Below are 21,096 nucleotides of genomic sequence, written 5' to 3' on the forward strand. Positions count from 1 at the left end.
ACGCCACGCACCTTTACGCATCGTTGACGCGGATGTATTCATGCCGCCGCGTTCGTCTGCTCTCGTCGCAGTCAGGTGCGACGATCAGTCCTGTGCTGCCGGTGTTGCCGAACAGAACATAGAGCTTCTGTTACATCATGGAGTCTGTGTTGCACGCGGTATAGTTCATCTGACTAAAGGTCTAGCTCACGTACTGATTACGAACTTCGGGAACGAACGGCAACGCATCGCTAAAGGCACCACGGTAGCTTACTTTGAAGGTGTCGGAGAAGCAGCCCACGGCTGCTTTGTTCTTGAGACCAACACGTCTGCCAGCCAAACGCCCAACTTCAACCCTGATGTGAATCCCGCTCTATCACCGGCAGAGAAGGACAGACTCGTTGGGCTACTCTTTCAGTTTCAAGACTGCTTCGCTCGAACTCTGGCCCGAATTAAGAAGAGTTATTATTGGCCAAACCTTGCGGCCGCAGTACGCCATTACGTGAGAACATGCCATGATTGCCAGCGACGAAAAACACCGCCTGTGAAACCGGCCGGTTTACTACATCCTGTTCAAGTGCCAAGATACCCATTCGAACAAGTTGGCATGGATTTGTTGGGTCCTTTTCCAATTTCTGATTCCGGCAACAGGTGGATAATTGTCGCTACAGATTACCTTACGCGTTACGCTGAAACGAAGGCCCTCCAGCGTGGTACGGCAATCGAGGCAGCGAAATTTTTCATCGAACGCATAGTCCTCAGGCACGGCGCCCCGAGAGTTATAATAACGGACCGAGGCACTGCTTTCACTGCCAAGCTACTGGAATCTGTCATGCAGCTAAGCGGCACTACCCATCGCAGGTCAACAGCCTACCATCCACAAACTAATGGCTTGACAGAACGTCTGAACAAAACTCTCGCCGACATGATGTCCATGTACGTGGATGTTGAACATCGGTCTTGGGATGACGTCCTCCCGTACGTCACGTTCGCGTACAACACGGCGCAGCAGGAAACAACGCAAATGACGCCTTTCTCCTTATTGTATGGCCGTGAAGTTTCGACAATGCTCGAAGCCATGTTGCCCCACGACGGCCGTGACCTCGAAGTTGGCGCCGAGGAGTTCACTCAACGCGCAGAACAAGCGCGACAGCTGGCGAGGGCACGCATCCGAAACCAGCAAGGTCGAGACGCCCAGCGGTACGATCACCGCCACCGTGTAGTGACTTTCGAACCGGGCGACAGGGTGTGGCTCTGGACTCCGATTCGACGTCGGGGACTATCCGAAAAACTTCTGAAACAGTACTTTGGCCCATACAAAGTGCTCCGTCAGCTGAGCGACGTGACTTACGAAGTGCTTCCGGACGGCTTTTCTTCTACTCGTCGTCAGCAGAAATCCGAGGTTGCTCATGTCGTGCGCATGAAACCGTACTTTTCGCGAGAAAATTAGCGCACCGCCTACCGCATGTTTCTTGCTTTACCGCTTTATTTTTTTTTTCTTTCTGCTTTTGAATTCATCAAACTCGCATTTATTTTTTTAGAGAGGGGGGTAATGTAGCGTGTGCAACAGCAGCCGCTAGGCGGCAGCTCATCGAGTCTCGTGCGCGGACTGGAAGAAGTGGTCTCGTGGCGTTTTGAGAAGAAGCTGAAGTCGGCTGCTGTCTCTCAGTGCTCTCTGGACCTACTCTTCTGTGCCTTCTAGGTCAACCCCCCTATTAAAACCAACCTTCTGGTTACGGGCCTAAACGGCTACGTGACAATATGCATTGAAGAATCTATTATTGATAGTGTGTTTCCTTGAAGTATTTAGGGCTTATGTTTGATTGCCACTTGTCTTGGAAGCAACAAGTACACAGAGTGTGTAAAAAGGTTGCGCATTAAACAGGCTTTCTTTTTCTTGCTTTTGACTGACTTGCATATTAAAAATAAAAGAGACACATTAGTACATTTTATGCCCAAGGGTTTGGCAGCAAGGATGACAGTATGCATGGCGTAGAGTTTGACAATTAGACGTTTATTTAGCTAATAATTGCTCGAGTTTTGATTTTGAACTCTAATACAAGTGTTGTATTGTAGAATTGAAGGCCATCAGCGTGTAAGACAATTCATCTGCCTATCTTTTGTGGCCGGAACAATCAAAGTTTCAAAATACGGATCCTAATGTTCGTTAAGCTGGATTTCCCTCACTGCACAATTGTAAGAAGGTAACGCTTGCATTTGATTGGCCGAACAGAGACTTTGTTATTGATTGCGAGCTGTACAAGAAGGTAGCATGATTATGATACGTTTAATGTTTGCAATTTGTGCAGTACAATTTAACGTGCTTTGAAATGCTTATTTTTCAGATGTTTCCAACAACTTTGTCGATCAGGATAATTTTAAAAGGAGATTAAAAGTCTTTGTCAAACGAGAAAAGCCCAGGGACTCGCTTTCCAAGTCGCGTAGTGGTGCTCCTTTAGCATTGATTTTAGTTCGTTATGCAAAGTAGGACAAAAATCTCCTTACCTCCAAGAGATCTCGGACAATGGGATTACAATACGGGGCATACGATCTGGTTCAGGAGCCTGTTTTCGACAATAATTGGAGTCAACTTTCGGCAAAGACTGTACCTCTCATAATGGCGGCTTTGAACGTTGATTAGCATATTGCATGCAAACAATTAATTATTTGTTTAAAATAAAACGTAGAAAACAACTGCACATGCCGCAGCCTGGTATGTATAGTTTCTAAGGATGCATATATAAAAACAATATCCAGAATACCTTAGAGCAGTTTAAAATCTAAGAAAGAAATATTTAATAGCCTCGGCCTGTATTTATGAAATCTTTAAGGTACCATCTGTTATGAATTTTAAAAATATTTTAAAAACTACGACTACTAAAATAAACTGTCGTTAAGGATTGCCCTTTGATTCTCTCCGTCTCCGATAGTTCATCGAGCATTGCCTCAACACTGTCCTGAAATACTGACCTGTCGGCGGCGAGAGGGAGTGTCAGCCTCCCCACCAGGTCTGCCACAGAGCTCAGAGAGAGCATGGTGATGGCCTTGGAAAAGCTGACGCCCTTGTCAGTGGCGAAATCCACCAGCAGCGAGATGTAGCACTCGAAGGCGAATATGAAGGCGATGTACGAGTAGGCGACCACGTAGAACATGGGACACGAGAAAATCGTCAGCGCATGTCGCAATGAGCCCGGTGTCACTGGTTTGCGTTGTTTGCCGGTTTGCCTGCAAAGAATGAAGCCCTTGTATGAACAGAGCAAGTTCTTGGCAACAGTAGAAAACCCAGTTGACTTATTTTTATTTCAGATTTTGTTCGAGGTTACAGCGCAGGCTATGCGCATCGATTGTGTTTGGGTGAATATTTTGGATGTAAGTATTTTTCACAAACTACCTCAATTATGTCATTTTAGTTTAATCTATTTAAGCTCAAGTTCATGTTCAAGCGAGATGTGGTTTGTGGGGTTTGACGTCCGAAAGCGACTCAGGCTATGAGAGACGCCGTAGTGGATGACTCCGAAAATTATGACCACCTGGGGTTCTTTAACGTGCACTGAAAGAACCCCAGGTGGTCAAAAGTTCGCACTCACTTTTCATTTACACCAATAAAAAGTTATAATGTTTGCTAATATACAGAATTGTATGATATTTGTCTGAAAGCACCAATTTCTCTGAAACGACCTCTTCTCTCTGAAGCTTCTCTCAAATCTTTTCCTGAATAGAGAGTGAAACTCTCCTACAAAAAAAGCTAGTGTGCGTATTTTCACAATTCTATTTCAGGAGCTTTCATATTTATTGTTTCATCCAAAGAGCGCCAAATTAATACCAATTAACATTTTAAGTTTATATTAAAGGCAAGACACATGTTTGATTCATTTTATTGTTGGAAAACCTCTTCGACAATCTGCATTTTGTAGCCATCAGCAATTTACTCACTACCAACGTTAATTTTATTTTATTTTATTATCCTTAAGAATTTAGTGATTTCGTCTCTAACTCTCCGTTGAAAGTACTTTCGACGACCCTGCTATCGCCGCAGGCACACACGGTGTAGCTTCCAAGTGGTACTTGAATTCACTTGAGTTTTCACTTAAAATATCAAGAAATTATTAATAACTGAATTCAGGCTCTAAGTTATTAATAGAATGTTATCGGAAGCATGTACATATGTATGTGCTTTCGAAAAAGGCTTCTAAATTAAACGATATTAGGGAGTGCACTCCAAAACTGCGTGGTTAGCCGACTACTCGCTGTTCTCACTTCTCTCTTAATAGCAGTTATTGAAAAACTTTCTTCGTTTTAATAGCTAAAAACCAAGCTTTGTTGATCGATGCATAGATAGATGTATTTATTGAAAGGAAAAGGCAGAGAGGTTGGCCGGAATAATTCGAATCTGGCCTGCTACTCTGCACTGGGGAAGGGGAAGGAGAGAAGAAAGAAGGTCATGATGGGTGACGATGTGGGAGAAGGCATATGAAATATATATAGAGATACAGTATCTTGTTTTACAAGCGCTAATCAAGCCCGCTGGCGCACAAAAAACGGCAAAGAGCAGCCGCTAGCCCACTTCTTTCGCGCGCATACGCTGGGCACACCAATAATATATGGTCCACAGTCTCTGGGATGCCACAAGTTGAACATTCCGGCGAGTGCATCTGTCCAATTAAATGTAAGTACTTGTGCGTGAAAGCCTCGTTTAAACGAAGTCTATGTAGTAAGCATGCCTGATGACGCGGAATATCACACGGAACATAAAATTTTAATGTTTGATCGAGCCTTCTTAGACGAATGTGTCGGGCGTCTGGCTGGGCCCAGTAAGCTGCTGTAGCATTCTTCATACAACTCGTAAGAAGGCACGTCGTGTCACCTCTTGAAAAAGGCACAGCTGTTTGGAGGCCATTGATGAGTCCGTTTTTCGCTTCAACATGGGCCTGTTCACTCCCAAGGAGCCCGCAGTGGGCAGGGACCCATTGAAACACCGAATTCAAGTACTTCGCATTCTAGGACAAAAGATGGATGGTGAGTTGAATCTTGTTCACACGCTAAACGTTGCCCTTTTCTAGCACAGCAGGTTATAGACTCACCTCTCAGTAACAAACTAATGAAACCGTATGCCCAAAAACAGACTTTTACTCAGTCTGAAATGAGCTTCAAAATAACCCCACAAGTGGGATAGAATCGCGTGCCCCACAGGTTAACAAAGGCGCCTGAATATAACTTCTCAGTGTTCACCAAATGTTCCATGCGCCTTATGCCATGGGCACTAAGTTTGGAGCTCAAGGGTTCTAAAACTATCTTTGAAGCAAAACAATGCTTAGTCTGTTTTAAGTCCACTTGTCAAAACGTTGGTTCCGCTTGCTAACTGAGGCTGCCCCTAAAACCTTGTTCAGTGCTCTTTCATAGCATGAATATTGATTATACAGCTAGATCCAGCCCACCGCGTGCATTGTATTCATATATTTAAATGCATAACAAATAGAATTCGTGGTATGGCCAACAGATAACACAGCTAAGGGAAAATATCGGTCACCGACAGCTGCAGGATCTTTAATTGGTCACCCACCGCAAGCGTGGCGCGGCACAACTTGCTCAAGGCAGCATCTGCAAACACGACTAGTATGGCGCTTGCTCTCCACCCAAATCATTTGATTCTCGCATTTTGTGATTTCTAATCCCTCTCTACCTCTCCTCTTGTAATGCTTCCACGATGGTATCTACTGAACTCATGGACGGGTTAAAGACAGGCGCTCTCTGGTAGCACCAGAAGCTTAATATGAAGCGTCCACGTGGCAGTCAGGGTTGTGCTTTCCACGTGGAGAGGGCTCTTTATATTTGTTCTAAAGACAGGACAACACCAAATAGGACCACGTATCTTGTAGCATTTGTTGCACTTCTTTTGTCTACTGTTTTACATTGCAAGGAATAGTGTAAATGATCAATGAGCCGTTTTCAATTATGCACATATCGCGGCACAACCCCCAACGATGTCGCGCATGTGTGGAATATATATAAGCTGTATCGAAGTTGTTGTATATAGTGTGATCAGATTCAGGCACCTTTCTCAATACACTCGGTGCCGTAGCCCTACCTCCACCTCACTTAGATATTTATCCTTCCGTTAATTTCTCTTTCTCTATCTTTTATGGTTGTTTACATGTGTTGCCCAGTCCTGAAATATGCGTTCAGAAGCTACGCTGGAAAAAGGAAAAGCGGCCCTTGTAAGCTTCCATTTGACCTTTATCCTTTCTTAGTGGCTTATGCTTTTATCTGGCAAATGCATGACAGCAAATATTTGTCACTCCCCACGTAGGCAGTGTGGCCGTATGCGTGTTCTCGCCCACGATTTTGATTTTGCCACTTCTCACTATTCTTCGACCTGGCTACCACGTCGTCTATCGTTAGAAGTCTCGAGAATATTGTGGTATGGGCGAGACCGAGCGGTAACCCGCGTCAGCGCCCGAGTTAACTGCCTATAGGCCCTGCCATGACACTTGAATTCACGTTACCCCGCTGCCAACGCGGGTCGCTCCTTTCATATGGGATGGTGAGATCAGAATCAGACTACCAGAACCATTTGCATTCTCGTTATCCGACACGACACGCAGGCACGTCCATATGGCTTGGTTGAAACGTGACTGTATATGTGGGCTGGTAGCTTACGCTCTCACGTCATACCCATAAAGGATGAGCTTAAGTGTGCCCAACAATGTAGCACCTTACATGATAGGACGTGATAGGGGAATAAGGTAGCAGGCAAAAGAAGCTTCCGCCGTTGCTTCAGTAATTCAACTAAGCTTAATCAGAGCTAAACCATAACCAATTGTTTGTAAATAGAAGTCACTTCTATATTTTTATATACGTTGGTGTACTCCTTGTTGCTAATGTTACAGGAAGTTCAGTTTCGTCTATTCCTCAGAGTGCATTGTCTTTCGTGCCCAGTATAAGAAGAAACGTCTTCGAGCATGTACTGTTCCTTTGGCAAATAATATAATTGAGAAGTCAATACGAATCTGCCACAGGATTTTCTCCTGACAGCATGGAAGAAAGCAACGTCTTACAAATAGTGACGCTGTTCGCGAGGCTGTTGATTCAGGCACTTGCCCATTTTATTGCTTCATTATTTGCTGAAGGCAGCGGCACTCGTTAAAAAAAGAATCTTTTTGCGCGGGTTAAGAGAGCGCAAGCTATACATTATGTGCTGGCACCGCGACAAAACTTCATCAAAACAATACAGCTCAAGATTAATTATGTCTTCAGCTATCTGCTGAAGAATAATATACGCTGCAAGAAAACGACGATGCATGAATTATTTGTTGCAAGACATCATGGCACGACCTAGAGGTGTTTGGTCGCATATGTCAGGAAGATGAAGCTTAGACATGGAACTCTATGCAAATCTGCAGTTTGCTTTTCCGTGCCACTCCAGAAAGCAAGTGGTAAACATATGGGGTGCTAGTAGGATATAACCTGTGATTAGCCACACTTGCACCTGTGTACAATGCTGACAAACCTACTTTCCTGGGCTGGATGCGGACGGTGATCAAGTATCTATCTAGTTCAAAAGGCTTCTCTGCCATTGGATGGTAAAATACCTTTGTTGGCCTTAATTATTCCGGCACCCAATCGTATCATTCTTAGTGATTTTCATTCCTTACGTCACCTTTTTCCTCATAGCATGGCTTTGGTCAAAAGCCGCAAGTTGTTTCATCTCCCCTCGTTTGCTTGTAACAATTTTGTTAAATGTCAACCAAGAACGTACTACGAATACACCTTCTCCACGAAGAACATGTACGCTTTCAAAGAGCGTTCAAAGTCGTAAATTGTGTCTTTTTGGCTGTTCATATTCTGACATGCTTAAAAGGAAAATAATTTGTTTCAGCCTCTTACCGGTTATCATTGCTGGAGGCGTCCCCGGAAGCCTTGCACACGGTAGATCCGTTCGCTGCAATCTTAGCGGCTGTTTCCGACGCCTTGGCTTCGGCATTCAGGCGCCTTTTGAGCCAGGCCGGTTGCCTCAGGAACAGGCTGAAGGCGACAGAGTTGAGGCTTACGGCCCCGAAGAGGAGCATCGCCGCCCGGAAGCCGTAGGCATCTGTGAGGGCTTCCAGCATCTTTGGGAAGACGAAAGTCGCCATTGTGGAGCCGGCGAAGTTGATGCCCATGGCCAGACCCCTGTAGCGGACGAAGTGCTCGTTGATGACCGTCGGTATTACCACGAACACCAAGCCGCTCCCGATGGCTGAGGTTTGAACAGATGAAAAAAAGCGATAAAAGAAACCTAAAAAGCTCCTGCGATAGCTCATCTTTAAGCAAAAGGCATACGTTCTTGCTTTGTATATAATAGACGCTGCACTTGAAAAAAGGAACATGAGCGGATTAAAGTTCTGGGCTAGTTCGTAGGTCATGATTTACAAGGAGGCTTAGCGCGAGACGGACGAAGACAATAGAGGGACAAAGGATGAGCTCTAATTTTTAACCTCTATCCAAGGACAAGAGAGGGCGAACTCTCTTGTAAAACCCGTAAAACCTCCTGTAAAACCTTAAGCAAGGCTTTGTCGAATTTGGACAAACGGAAACATTGTAGCTATGCCCGATATGTAATCACGACTTGAAGTGTCGTTTTTTTTCTTTTATCCCGTCTTGGTTTGCCGCTGTTGGCGGCTTAAAATTGGATTGCAAAGCCGCCGATAGTTATTTAATGCGACCACAATTACGGGGTGTGTCACGTAATTTGAAACAATGATTTAAAAAAGCGGTATAATGAAGCTTGGTGAAACCAACGGCATATGATGCGCATATCGAAGCATTCTTACATTCCGCTCAATATGTTATTTACCCAGGATAAATTTTGTAAATATTTATTATTCAGTTTGGGGCCATGTTGGTTTCATTATGGTGTAGAGGGCGGTTCGGATACAATCTATCCAGTTTTTTCTGCCAATGTACCTACGACTTGGCCGATTTTTTCAGTATTTTTAGAAACGCCGCAAAATGTAAAAAAAATGTCGCTTGACTGCGCTCGTGCGTTATAACATCGTAGTATTCCCAGCAAATTTTGGACGAGCGAAATCCACGTGGTAATCATGCCCAAGTAAGCAGCCATTGCTCGCTTCGACGGGCAGCACAGCAGCGTGAAACAAATAAAAACAAACCGAGCCTGGCGTGAATTAGGTCACGTCAGTGCCCTCTTTTTATTCTGTCACTATAAATATAGTGATACAGGCCTGTGGCAGCAATGAATGCTAACAGCTCTCGGTAGTGTGGGCCATGTTTCCTTACCCCTGTGTCGGGCGGTCTGGTAAGGTGGTAAGAGTGGCCTCTAAGGTGTACTTTGCGGGCCACGCGAAGACCTGGACAAGTTGTTAGGAAGTGGTCTAGTGTGGCCTCCATAGCAGGGGCTGTCCAGAAACGGCACTTCATGGGAGCGGTCTGGCTGGTCCACGAAGATTTTACAGCAGGCGTTAACGCAGCACCCACTTGGATTCTTCTCAGCGCCACCTCCTCACGGCGAGTTAAATCGCTCGGAAGGTTTGATCCACACGGTGGAATTAAAGCACGCGTGGAGCGGCAAAGAAATTATTTTGCAGGCATTACGGCGTCTCCTGTGGACAACTTTAACATAGGCAGAGGATATGTCACTTTCTGGGAACAGGCCGCATCATTAGTTTCTGTGAGACGGAGCGTAGTGCGGGGAGCCCACACCACACCCACAGGGCAAGGATATGTTTGCACAATATTGCAGACGTGCTTGGCAGCGCTGCAATATGGTAGTGCAAGGCCGCAGTCGCATGGTATTTTTTTATAATTCGCGGGCTTTCCCTAAATGCTGAAGGTGCGTTAGTAAAACAAAAACTAGATGTTGTATCTGAACCCTCTCTCCAACTTAAGAAAGACCACTTAAGTCAATAACAAAGATTTTGCATAATTCATTACAGTCAATTACCTAATTGAGGTGAATATAAATAGATGATGCGAGGAGCGCTACATGACAACAAATAATCGAACGTTGGTTTAACTAGACTGCAGTGCACCTGTTAATTTAAATCCTTGGTTCAAGTTACGTGAAGCACCCTGTACAACTCATTTTGTCGAAATAGCGTCACCGTCACCGTCGCCGTATCGTATCCATGTTTTGATTAAAATACGTCGTAAAACGACATTCACATTCTTTTGTGTCAAGACTGTGACTCAAACGTTTGCACGCCGTTCAGGTAGTGGCATCCCATTTCGCTTGTCAATTAACTTCGATTGTGCTAATCAGTCTGAAAGCTAGTTTGTAATAGGAACTAGAACAGACAATATATTTATCCTGAATTGAAGGCGTTCATTGTAAGTGCAGATGTCTGCCGAAAAAGTGCAACACGGTGGCTTCCTTTCCCCAAATACCAAGCCAATTAAAGACGTTCAATACTATGTCAAACTCCACGCTAGTTTTTAATGCAGAAAAATCGCGAAATCGAAGGCTAGGTTCAACAAGCTATCGCCTTTAGTTTTCACGCGATGCTTAAGCGTTATCCAATTCTTTTTTATAAAAACGTTTCAATTTCTTTTACGCAGGTAATCTAAATATTTACCGATTGGAGGAAAACACTGGATGACGACCTATAAAGTAGCGTTTCAAGCATTTTAACTATCAAAACATATTTACGTTGGGCAAAGCAAAACATTTACACTTGTTTCCCTGACATTGCTTTGCACGTCACGCGTTTTAATGTTACAAATTTCTGAATTGAAAATGACCTTCAAGGCAGGTTCGTGAACGTTAACGTAATCTTCCAAAGCTCGACCTGAAATATTACTTGGGTGAGTGAGAACATGAAGACATTGTGCTAGTTCAAAATTTTTGGCAGCTATAAATTGTATCGTATTGTAAAATGTTTATAAGGCCGCCTTGGTGTACACATCTCTGCGCGAAGCAGGTCAATGAATTTTTTATAGTTATTTAAGCAATAATGTAGGCAATGAAATAAATTCATTTGTATTTATTCCACAGCTTCACAGCTTTCCCGAACTGTCTTAATAGTGTCAGAATATTAGTTGTTAATACCAACAATTTATTATTAGCACATGTAGCCCTGGATCCCGGTGATCCCAATTCCACTGCCCAAGGAAAAGGGAAAACATCGGGGGTGTAGCCGGGGAAAACATACCGGGGTAAGGCCAGATCTGGGAGAGGTTCGTTTATATATCAAAATATGTAGTGAGATTAGAAGTTAGAGGAGGTAAATAGCTATAATCTCAGATAGAGTGCGAGACACATGAGGGGAAGATTAAAAAAAAGCAAGAAAAAATAAAGACCGAAATCTTCATGATGTGTTGGTATTTTTTGTTTTATCCTGACTCGCTCTAATCAAAATCCCGGCTGTGAAATTAAGGCTTCTTTCCCCGTGTCAGATAACTCGGGGAAAGAAAAAAAGGAATATTTTTCTCGTGTTTTCACCCTGGAATAACAAGCTTGAATGCTTCGGACTCTTGACATTGGATGGCGTTTTGAGTGTCATCTTTTTAACAAATGTTTCACTTTGTGAGTAGTAGACGGCATCGGCGAGAAGTTTTATCACTCGGCCTTGTATGCCCCATTTTCTTTTGTTGCTCTCTAACATTATTTCCTTTTTATTATGAATAATATTCGTCACGTTAATAAATTTCTTTTGGCGATTTGCCAGTTCACTACAGTACCATATTAGCATCTTCAAATATTCCACGTGGGATGAGCCAGGAGAAATGAATTTCAATACTTTTCATTTGTGATAACAATATAAGTTCAATTTCCCGCGTGTTCCGCATAAATCCGTGCGGCTAATATAAGTGCTCGCTGACCCGCATCACACCAAGATTTCATATAATAATACTCTTTTTCAACTTTTACAGAACGAACTGACAATAAATATTTTGTTTCAGCAGAACTCAAATTCCCAAGGACGCGGAATTGAATCCCAGTCGAGGTGACCGCTGTTTTATGAAAGCAAAAAGGAACACGCCTGCTTGATGTGCGATGACAATGCCTGTTAAAAATTCTACGTGGTCGAAATTATCTGAAGTCCTACTCTACGGCATGTCTCGTAGCCGGAATCTCTTCGAGAAGTTAAACCCTACAACATGAGCCAAAACAGTGTGTTCTGAACTTTAAGCGACACTCTATCTGACACAAGCCTGCGAGGCATGAGTTGGTTAGAAATAGCTTTCGCAAAAAAGGAAACTTCGCTGCTCGAGAAATGCATGGAAGGGATCATTTAATATATGAGGCATGAAATCCTAACCGATACATAAACCGTTTTTGGCATTACCTAGGAGCAACAAATGCTACTTTTGACTGAAAATGCCGCGCTATGAGATCCGCTTTCAAAGCGACATTTTGCGTTTACTATAAATAACCATATTTACTTAGGAAATTTAACAAAACTTGAAGTTGGGCTAGATGGTGCATCGCGTGTCCTGTGTCTTCTTCTCTTGTGTGTGTCTTCCCGTGCGCTTTATCTTCAGTCAAGTTACTTAGGAAACGAAAGCAAAAAGCTACTTCTCCTGCAATGCGCCGCACTCACAGCAACACTTACCGTGGAATATTCCCAGGCTCATGATGAGGTGTTCTATTCGAGTGGCAAAGTAGCAAAGCATGAGCCCCAGCGCCGCTATGATGCCGCCGACGATGGCTACCGGCCGAGCAGTGTACTTGTGTGCGATTGGACCAGAGATCAACCCTGAAAAAGTGCCCGACGGCAACATTCGCTAAAAAAATGGACAGATAGCAAACAATATTTCAGTCACGCAAGCCGAATAGCAAAAAGCCAAGTGCAGCCTGCGCAGGGAACAGCCCAGAAGTCACAAGAAATGTTTCAAGCGATAGGCTGTGTACATAAAACTATTGAACATCGTGGGCAGCGCTTCATTCATGTTCTTTTTCATAAAACATAACATAGACGTAACATAACCAATTGCTTTGAAAGTGTATTGATTATTATCAATACACTTTCAAAGCAATAGGTTTCTGCGTTTATACAATGCACTTTGATTTCCTTGACGGTTGTGGTCAAACTTCTCGTAGTAGAGGAGATGTTTTGACTGACGTCGAAAATAAAGAAGCAAGAGCTAAGGGGGAGCCTTTTACAGACGCATAGGCATCATCCGCAGTCGTAACATAGCGTACCAATAATCCGAATTAAGCGCTTTTGAGCCTTTCAGTCTGGTTTTTAATCTCCCTGCACGCCAAAGGGTTTTAGTCACTTCCCAACACATCAGCAAAAAACTAGTGGAACCTCCACTACTGCGCAAGCTGCAGCAGCCCCATATATTCATACGCTCTGTTCTGGTGTAACTGAAAGTTATTTGCAGTTCTCTTCAGCGCGGACCATGGGGTCAATATGCAAGTACATCATAAGCGTCAGAGCGACATAGGAACTTCGGAGATTCGACGAACATATAATTATCCACTCTTGAAAGCTCGGGAGTATGCTGGCGCCATTATTAGCAACAAGGAAATGCTTATTTTCTCGAGAACACTAGATCAGTTGTCGCAATTATGAGTGCTTTCTGCGGTCTACATGCAGTTAGAAAGAAGTGTGTGGTATCGAAGAAGGAAATATTTAATTTAGGCACAGCATACTCGCTAGAATACGCACAGGGCAATTTTTACCAAATACAAAAGGGCTTTGTGCCTCTAAGACAGAATTCATGATGCACCACGCAGAAGAGTAGGCGCACAGGAGAGGCACACAATACACACATACACTTAAACAAGGACAATGCTGCTTATGCGTATGTGTGTATTGTGTGCCTCTCCTGTGTGTCGTCACCTACTCTGCTGCGTGGTGCATCATGTCGTCTGACCAACTAGCTCGTCTTTCAACGGTAGTAAGACAGAATTCCATGCAAAGAGAAATTGTTCAAGCGGCCAGTTACCGATCATAGGAAGTACTATGGCTAAAGTGTGATTTTCACAAGCATCTACAAAATATTCCACACTAAAAACAGTAGCGCTGTCTTTACGGCTCAGTACATTTACCAGCGAAAACTGATGGCCGATGTGGGATTGAAACTCATCCTCGGCGGTCGCTTTTCGGTGCAGGAAAAAACATGGCGCTAGAGTGCTATACGATGAGGGCGCATGGTAAGGAACCCCATGTGGTAGAAATTTCGAGAGTCATGCACTACGATGTCTCTGATAGCTTGACTCGCTTTAGGATGGTAGACTCCACAAATGAAGCTAAACTTGGTGCCCATTAGCGACTGAGAGGTCTGGAATAGATGCGCTCTTTTAGCTCTTCACAGGCTCCCGCCTGGTTTGTCGTCTCACATGCCCGTTTCACCCTCTGTGACTTACATACTACACCTTTCTTTTGCGGTATTCGGTTCGATCGTGTTCCCTGCATACTTGATGGGCTCAATGAATAAACATCGCTGTTTCTATAAGGTGATGTTTATTCATAGGTTCTATAAGAGTCTATAATATATAATAATAATATTAAAATATAATAATATAATAATAAAATGTTCTATAATATAAGGTTCTATAAGAGTCCTGCAAAAACCCTATCGCAAGCAAATGGACCTCGATGTCGGGAGACCTACCCTTTGAAAACGACAAACGTGTACAAGAAAAAAGATTCGACATCTGCGCCAAGCATACGTCACTATAACGCCATGCTTTTTGCTTTGCGCTTAGTAGCACTAGTACTTAGAAGAGTTTGCAGGGCTGCGTTGCGTTGCAAATAAACTTGTGCCTCATTCAGTCGGTCTCCGCGAAGCTCTATGCAAGTTTCTCCATCAGGGATTTACCTTGGTGAAAGCTTGGCACGGCTTTCTAGCTCTGCAACATGCTCTGCCGCGGCGATGTGATGGCGAGCGTTGCTTTAAGGTTCGCGTACCTCATTAACGACCACAAAAAATTATACTATTATGGCTTTCCTGCAAAATGAGTGATCGCGATAGCCCACCCTTTTGTCCCAGTGAGTAGGCTTTCTTATAGTTAAACTGAGTTGCGAATGCCAGGCGTCATGCCGGGGTGTACATACCTGCAAGGGAGATGATGCCGGTCATGATGATGACTGCCCAGGCAGCCTCGCTGCGTGTCGCGTTGTAAGTGTGCAGAATGGCCACGTACAGAAAACCCGCTGACCGGCGGGCTGCCACGCCGAAGAATGTCGACAGGCTACACGCCACTGCATGGGAGAGGAAAAAGGAATGCACCGGCGCTGCGGTACCCGTCATCCACCTGACAGCATTTTGCTGCGTGCTCCAGTGCGGTGCTTTTTCAATGGTTTGCCAAAGATTAGAACAAAACATCTTGGTTCTCTAAGCTGCGTCTTTAGGAGACGAGGCGATAACCTTATTCGCTCCCGCGTGCGGCTGCTCTGATGGGGTTACGCTCACGTAACTAACCATGTTAAATTGTGATTTCGTATTAAAGTTTTGCATTGATCAAGAATAAGTATTGCATTGAATCGAAGCTTTCCCATCCATCGATCTCTCTATCTATCCATCCACCTATACATCCGCCCATCCATTCATCACTCATCAACCTGCCCACCTTCCATTGATCCAACATCCATCCATCCATCCATCCATCCATCCATCCATCTAATCATCCGTCCATCCATCCATCCACTCATCCATCCATCCATCCATCCACCCGTCTGTCCGTCCGTCCATCCATCCATCCATCCGCCCGTTCGTCCGTCCACACACACACACACACACACACACACACACACACACACACACACACACACACACACACACACACACACACACACACACACACACACACACACACACACACACACACACACACACGTGCGCGCGCGCACGCACACATACATACATACATACATACATACATGCATACATACATACATACATCATACATTCACCCAACCATCCTTGTTACTAATTGAATTTTCCTCAGTGAAATGCCGCATCACAAGCCCCTATCACGGCCCCAAATGATGAAATGCAGCCAAAGTAAGGCACTACGATTATACTTCTCAGCTCCTACCTGGCACTTTTTCGCTCTATGTGTGTTGTGGATCTTATGTATTCTAACATGTTTATTGTGGCGAGCACTTTTTAAACTCTTTTTGGCGGCCTAATACAATTGCTTTTATTTTTATGACAATACGAAAACCTGCAGGATGCAAATGTTTTAATTTTATCTTGGGGCGTCTATAATAGCCAAACAGCAGGTGGCAGGACGCATTGAGGGCATAAAACACAAGTGTGGTCTTGGCATTAGACGTCGCTTCTCATGGACACTTTCTTAATTTCAAACCAGACATGGCTACGATATTAAATTTTGTTCGATGTTTCATGTAAGCCTTCGCATCCTTTTCATATCATCGTGAAATCCCTACGCCTGCTGCTGCACTCGAGTCAAGGACAGTCGCTCTTGCTTCCCTTTATTTTTGTCGTGAGGAAAGGGACGCCTTACTCTATTAACTATGGGTCGATTACGTTGGAAGGGCTCTATTGAGAAGCATGACATCAGCCGTTGGCAGACGCCTCTTTTTGCAAAGGGTGGCAATTTGCATGCCCAAATGTGCCTATGGTGAGCAGCAACTCTGAATTAATAAAAAAAGCAATATAGAAGCAAACGTAGTAACTTCCTTGTATACGAGACTTTGTAATACCATAATCGTTACTACGAGGTTCTCCCCTATCTCTTCAATTAAGATTATCGTGGTCAATTACAATGTACAGAGTCTCTCTCAGAGTGAACGTGTGAGCGTGTGGCCGCTAAATTCGCGGGGCTACACAGAGAGAAAAGGCTATTTACTGAACTGAGAGTGACCCAGGCAAACATGAAATTGGAAGTGGCATTTGGCGTCAGTCCTGTAACTCTATACGAAGTTATGACTAATCGAGCTTTCGTAGAGTCCGACCCTGAGATCACTTGTTCACTCTAACAGTGTACGGCTTTATAAGTTTTATTATAACTTAACATTCTCGACGCACTGATTTCGACTTCCGTTACTCAGAATGAAACAATAACATGCTTTTATTACGCGTTGCCCGGCCTGCTGTCATGTGCAGTGACAATAGACCTGTACCTTAGTAGTGGCTTGAAGCTTCCGCTACCGTGGCATTCCAGAGCGCAGCTGAGGCAATAATTTTTATTATTTTCAAGGCTTTTTTCAGTACTATAGAACTCAATCGACACTTCACGGATACGATAAAAATATGTTCTCGTGCAAACATTCACACGCATTCGACTATCAAAAATAATTTTTGATAAAAAGGGGCGTTACACTGCCATTCCATTCAGAGACTACGCATAGTCTTGTTTGCGATTACCAACTTTCGTACATGGCGGGATTTAATTGCGTGATCGCAGGCAAAAATAGAACAGTATATTCGAAGATAATTGACACCTTACAGGCTGCACAGACGGAAGGTCCGGCCATGAGCTTTTGAGTAGCTTTCGCGAACTCTCTTTTCCTATGTATAGAAAGAGGAGGTTAACTTCAGCGAAAAAAAGAACATTTTTTTTTATTTGAGAAGTTTGCCATTAGGCAGGGTGAGAAAAAAAATGGAGACGTGGGACAACTCTAGAAGTATTCCAGACCCCTATTGCTTAAAAAGTCGCAAAAGGTTGCGATAAAGCGATTCGCCAAGGCCCATTGACAATGATCGCCTCAGATGGGATCGCGAAGGGCAGAACTTCAGCTGCAACTAGACTATACATCAATTGCGCTTCTGCGCTAGTACCCCAAGCGCCCGAGAGAGTCGCTCCGAGGCTTTCCCGATAGCACGATGGTATTCCTGCGAGGTTTCCTCGGTGCGGAGCCAGAGCAGCTTCCTGGCTGCCCTGAAGCAATACAGGCAGATATAACTGAACGGAATTTGGCAGCGATAGCTTTAATAGCCTCCAGCTACCTGATGCAACAGGAGGATGCGGCTGCGGAGGCTGCCTTGTATACGCGGGACAATTTCCACTTGCTTATTCGATACAAGGCGATCTCTGAACCATTAATGGCTGCAGCACTCGAAGCACGATGGCTCGAAGCGTCGTAGCAGCGCCGGACAGACGCACTAGCAGCCAGGGACGATGGCTCGCCTGACCGCTACCCGGCCGAGCGATCCTCTTATGGAGGGTTGCTCAGCGGAATGCTCGCAGATCATATCAGAGGTGCATAATGAAATAAATACCCAGCCAGTAAGCACCTCCGTCGCTGCGGCGTGGTGCTTGTCCCGGCTTTAAGTAATAATTTTGGAAGTGCTGAGGCAGACATACACGATAGACGTGGACGGGATTTATTTTTTTATTTATTGATACTGCAATCCCAGTGTTGGGATTTTAGCAGGTTGGGAATGTAAACTAAGCAATTAACCAAAACAGGCAAAAATAAACAATATTTACAGTTCAAGTTGAAGCTCTTCCGCACAATTAGGAATAAAACCAAACATATACAACACAGCAGTGAAATAACAAATGCAATAAAAAGAAACTACGTGATATGTTGCGAGAACAATGCCAGTGACGGCTGCAGCGCTTCATTGTTAATGAGGGTATTCCAATCGGAAATAGTTCGTCGAAGGTATGAGTATTTAAAGCAGTTATTTCGAACGCGAAAAGGAGTTAAACGCGTTTGCCCCGTCCACTTCTCTTGTATATGTCTGCCTCAGCGCTTTCAAAAGTTATGATGCCGACGAACTAGCGAGCCGTTTGTTTTGCGACAGCGTTAAAAGAAGTGGGCGGGTGCTCAAAAAGTAAAGAACCAAACGAGCCTGAAAGCATACAGTCTTTAGCACCAGTGTGTAAAGTGTGGTTCGAAGCATCACTGTGATGCTTTTTGGAAAAAAAGAAGTTCATGACTTGAACCTTTACTTTTGTCGCTCGTACACTAGAGACACTGCATGTATGGCATAATTAATGCATCTCTACTAGCACAAAAGTACACGACATTTTTTGTATTAAAATATAGTTTCAGAGCTCCCTCAACTTTTCGGCGCTATAATCAGAATGAAAGCATTTTTGCCCAAGTGAAGACACATACGATGGTTTAGGGATCCTCTTCTTCTGCAAGCGTATGTGTGCAAAGTCAGTTCTGTGTAAAGCATTTTCTCATATTGTTTATATGATCGGCATACATTCTCGGTTTAACCAAGATAATTATCGCGAGGACACGCTGCAACTGTTACTGCTGCTGACCACGCTCCTGTGAAAACGGTGCGCCCATGGCCCTGACTGTACTGCGTTAGGGTCTTGCTTGGCTGTCACGTAAGCGTGGTGACAGTTTCTGAAGTTCTGGTCAAAACGGGCCGAGTATGTTTTGTTTTCTCTGTTTGCTATACGTAAGGCAGTGCACTCTATAGAGGCGCATGCGCAGTAGCCATCTTGATCCACAGCTTTGCATCTGTGTCTAAATACGAGGTTTCAGTGCATATATTTATTTCAGTAGCGTGCATTAGTGTCATGATGCATATTTTTTCATCTATTTCAAGCAGGCACTCCTCAGCTTTCTTTTTTCAGTCAGTGGGAGAGATTTATGTATTTTATTTTTTTTCCTAATCAATACCTGAATATCGGATAGTTCATTTTATAAACTGATCTTATCTCAATTATTGAAATCGCATTATCGCATTTGTTTATCAAAAATGGAACCCAATTAAAACAGTTTCCTTTATAAACATGGACAGGCAAGCACGCATCTGCTGGATAGGTGTTTTGCTCATAGTCTGCATTCATTTAATTAAGGCTATGGACATGTTTCCGTCAATCAAAGAGGTTTTTTTGAGAGCAAATTTGTTTCAGATACCTAAACTGAGACAATAAGGATTTAGCATAGATGATTTTTCGAACCTCACGCAAAGAGGTTTTTCGGCTGCTGAATTGTTTTGAGGAATGTCGCCCGTCAGCTTTTTCTGTCTACTAAGAAGGATTATTCAGTACGGAAATGGTGGCGATATCGTTTCACCACCTCTACATCATATGAAAGTCAAATGATCTCAATGTTCTGTTCAACATGATATTTATTTTTATTCTTTTCTCCTCTTATACACACCTGATAGATAGCGAATAAGCGGCACCGACTCACCTGCAGTCACCCAGCTGTGCACGCTGTCTGGACCGTGTCTTGGCATGGCTGACTTCCTTATATGGTGCGGGAGGGCTTTCTTCTCGGTCCCTGACGTGTCCTTCAGGACAGATATCTTGCCGTTTCTCGTGGCTGGCATTGCTAGAAATAAAATGGCAGCTCGTGTAGCTTGATAACTTTGTGTCTGCTGAGTTTAAATAAATACGCTATATAAGTGGCGGACACCGATCATCAGGTCGAGAAAAAATTTATTCAGGCACATATTCAGGCAACGTTTTCAAAGTATCTTTGCACAGAAACGAAAGAAAAAAATATTATAAGTGAGCCGAAATGCTCATGAACTAGGTTGCGGCTCAAGTTTCTCTTTTTTTCATTTTCAGCTGCTGAACCACTTCTTCCGTAGACGTGTCCATGTGCCCGAGCCTTGAGTGGTTGATAAAATCACATTACATTCCGACTCCTGGGTTAGGCTTACTAGCCGCGTGATGCGTGTTAACTCTGCCTAATCTGTGACGCGTTTATTATTTGTAGATCAAGGATAAGTGGACTTACGCCAATGCATGAATATGTATTCTCAGTTGTGATTAAATTGCATTGCTTGGGGGTTATTGCACTGGAGTTCGGATTAAACAGAATGAAGCATATTTTAGTACTGAATGTATACTACAGGTGGAAAGCTTGTGAGCTCAAAACGAATAGCTAGAAGAGAATATTCATCTAATTAAGAGCATGCTGTCATTTTACCTTTTCACTGATGGTCCCACGCACTCACATTATAGTGTGCGCTAAGGCTTCAGTACCAAAACTGTGACGGTTTCCTTAATTAGGTCACAGCGCGCTTGAGTTTGAAATATGGCCCAGCAATTAAATTTACAACTGGCCTATCTGTGCAACAAATTCGACAGCGACAGAGGGCGTTGGTGGATCGAGGTGAGAGCTCAATAAATAAGTCTTGCTTAAACTGCGTTGAAATTCGCTACAACGTGTTACGATACGCAGCTGCAGCCAGTTTAAAGGGGTCATTGCAAGGCGCAAGCTTAGTTCTCAGGACTGCTGCCGCGGCATAGTTTATCACAAGGACACAAAGTGT

General features: G+C 43.9%; 1 protein-coding gene across 1 annotated transcript in view; it reads right to left on the bottom strand.

The window, feature by feature from the left end:
• LOC146195987 (monocarboxylate transporter 12-like) overlaps positions 1 to 20,140 on the bottom strand; it is a 29,639-nt gene extending 9,499 nt beyond the window's left edge. Inside the window, exons 1-5 of the mRNA XM_084597988.1 lie at positions 20,007 to 20,140; positions 14,985 to 15,131; positions 12,531 to 12,674; positions 7,864 to 8,215; positions 2,950 to 3,204 (exon numbers count right to left, since the gene is read on the bottom strand). Coding sequence (XP_084454114.1) covers positions 2,950 to 3,204; positions 7,864 to 8,215; positions 12,531 to 12,674; positions 14,985 to 15,131; positions 20,007 to 20,052 — 944 coding nt within the window. The 5' untranslated portion in view covers positions 20,053 to 20,140. The remainder of the gene's footprint in view (positions 1 to 2,949; positions 3,205 to 7,863; positions 8,216 to 12,530; positions 12,675 to 14,984; positions 15,132 to 20,006) is intronic.
• Between the last annotated feature and the right edge of the window lie 956 nt (positions 20,141 to 21,096).

This window comes from Amblyomma maculatum, chromosome 3 (genome assembly GCF_055883805.1).
Source record: "Amblyomma maculatum isolate TAMU_Amacu chromosome 3, ASM5588380v1, whole genome shotgun sequence".
Classification (NCBI taxonomy): domain Eukaryota; kingdom Metazoa; phylum Arthropoda; class Arachnida; order Ixodida; family Ixodidae; genus Amblyomma; species Amblyomma maculatum.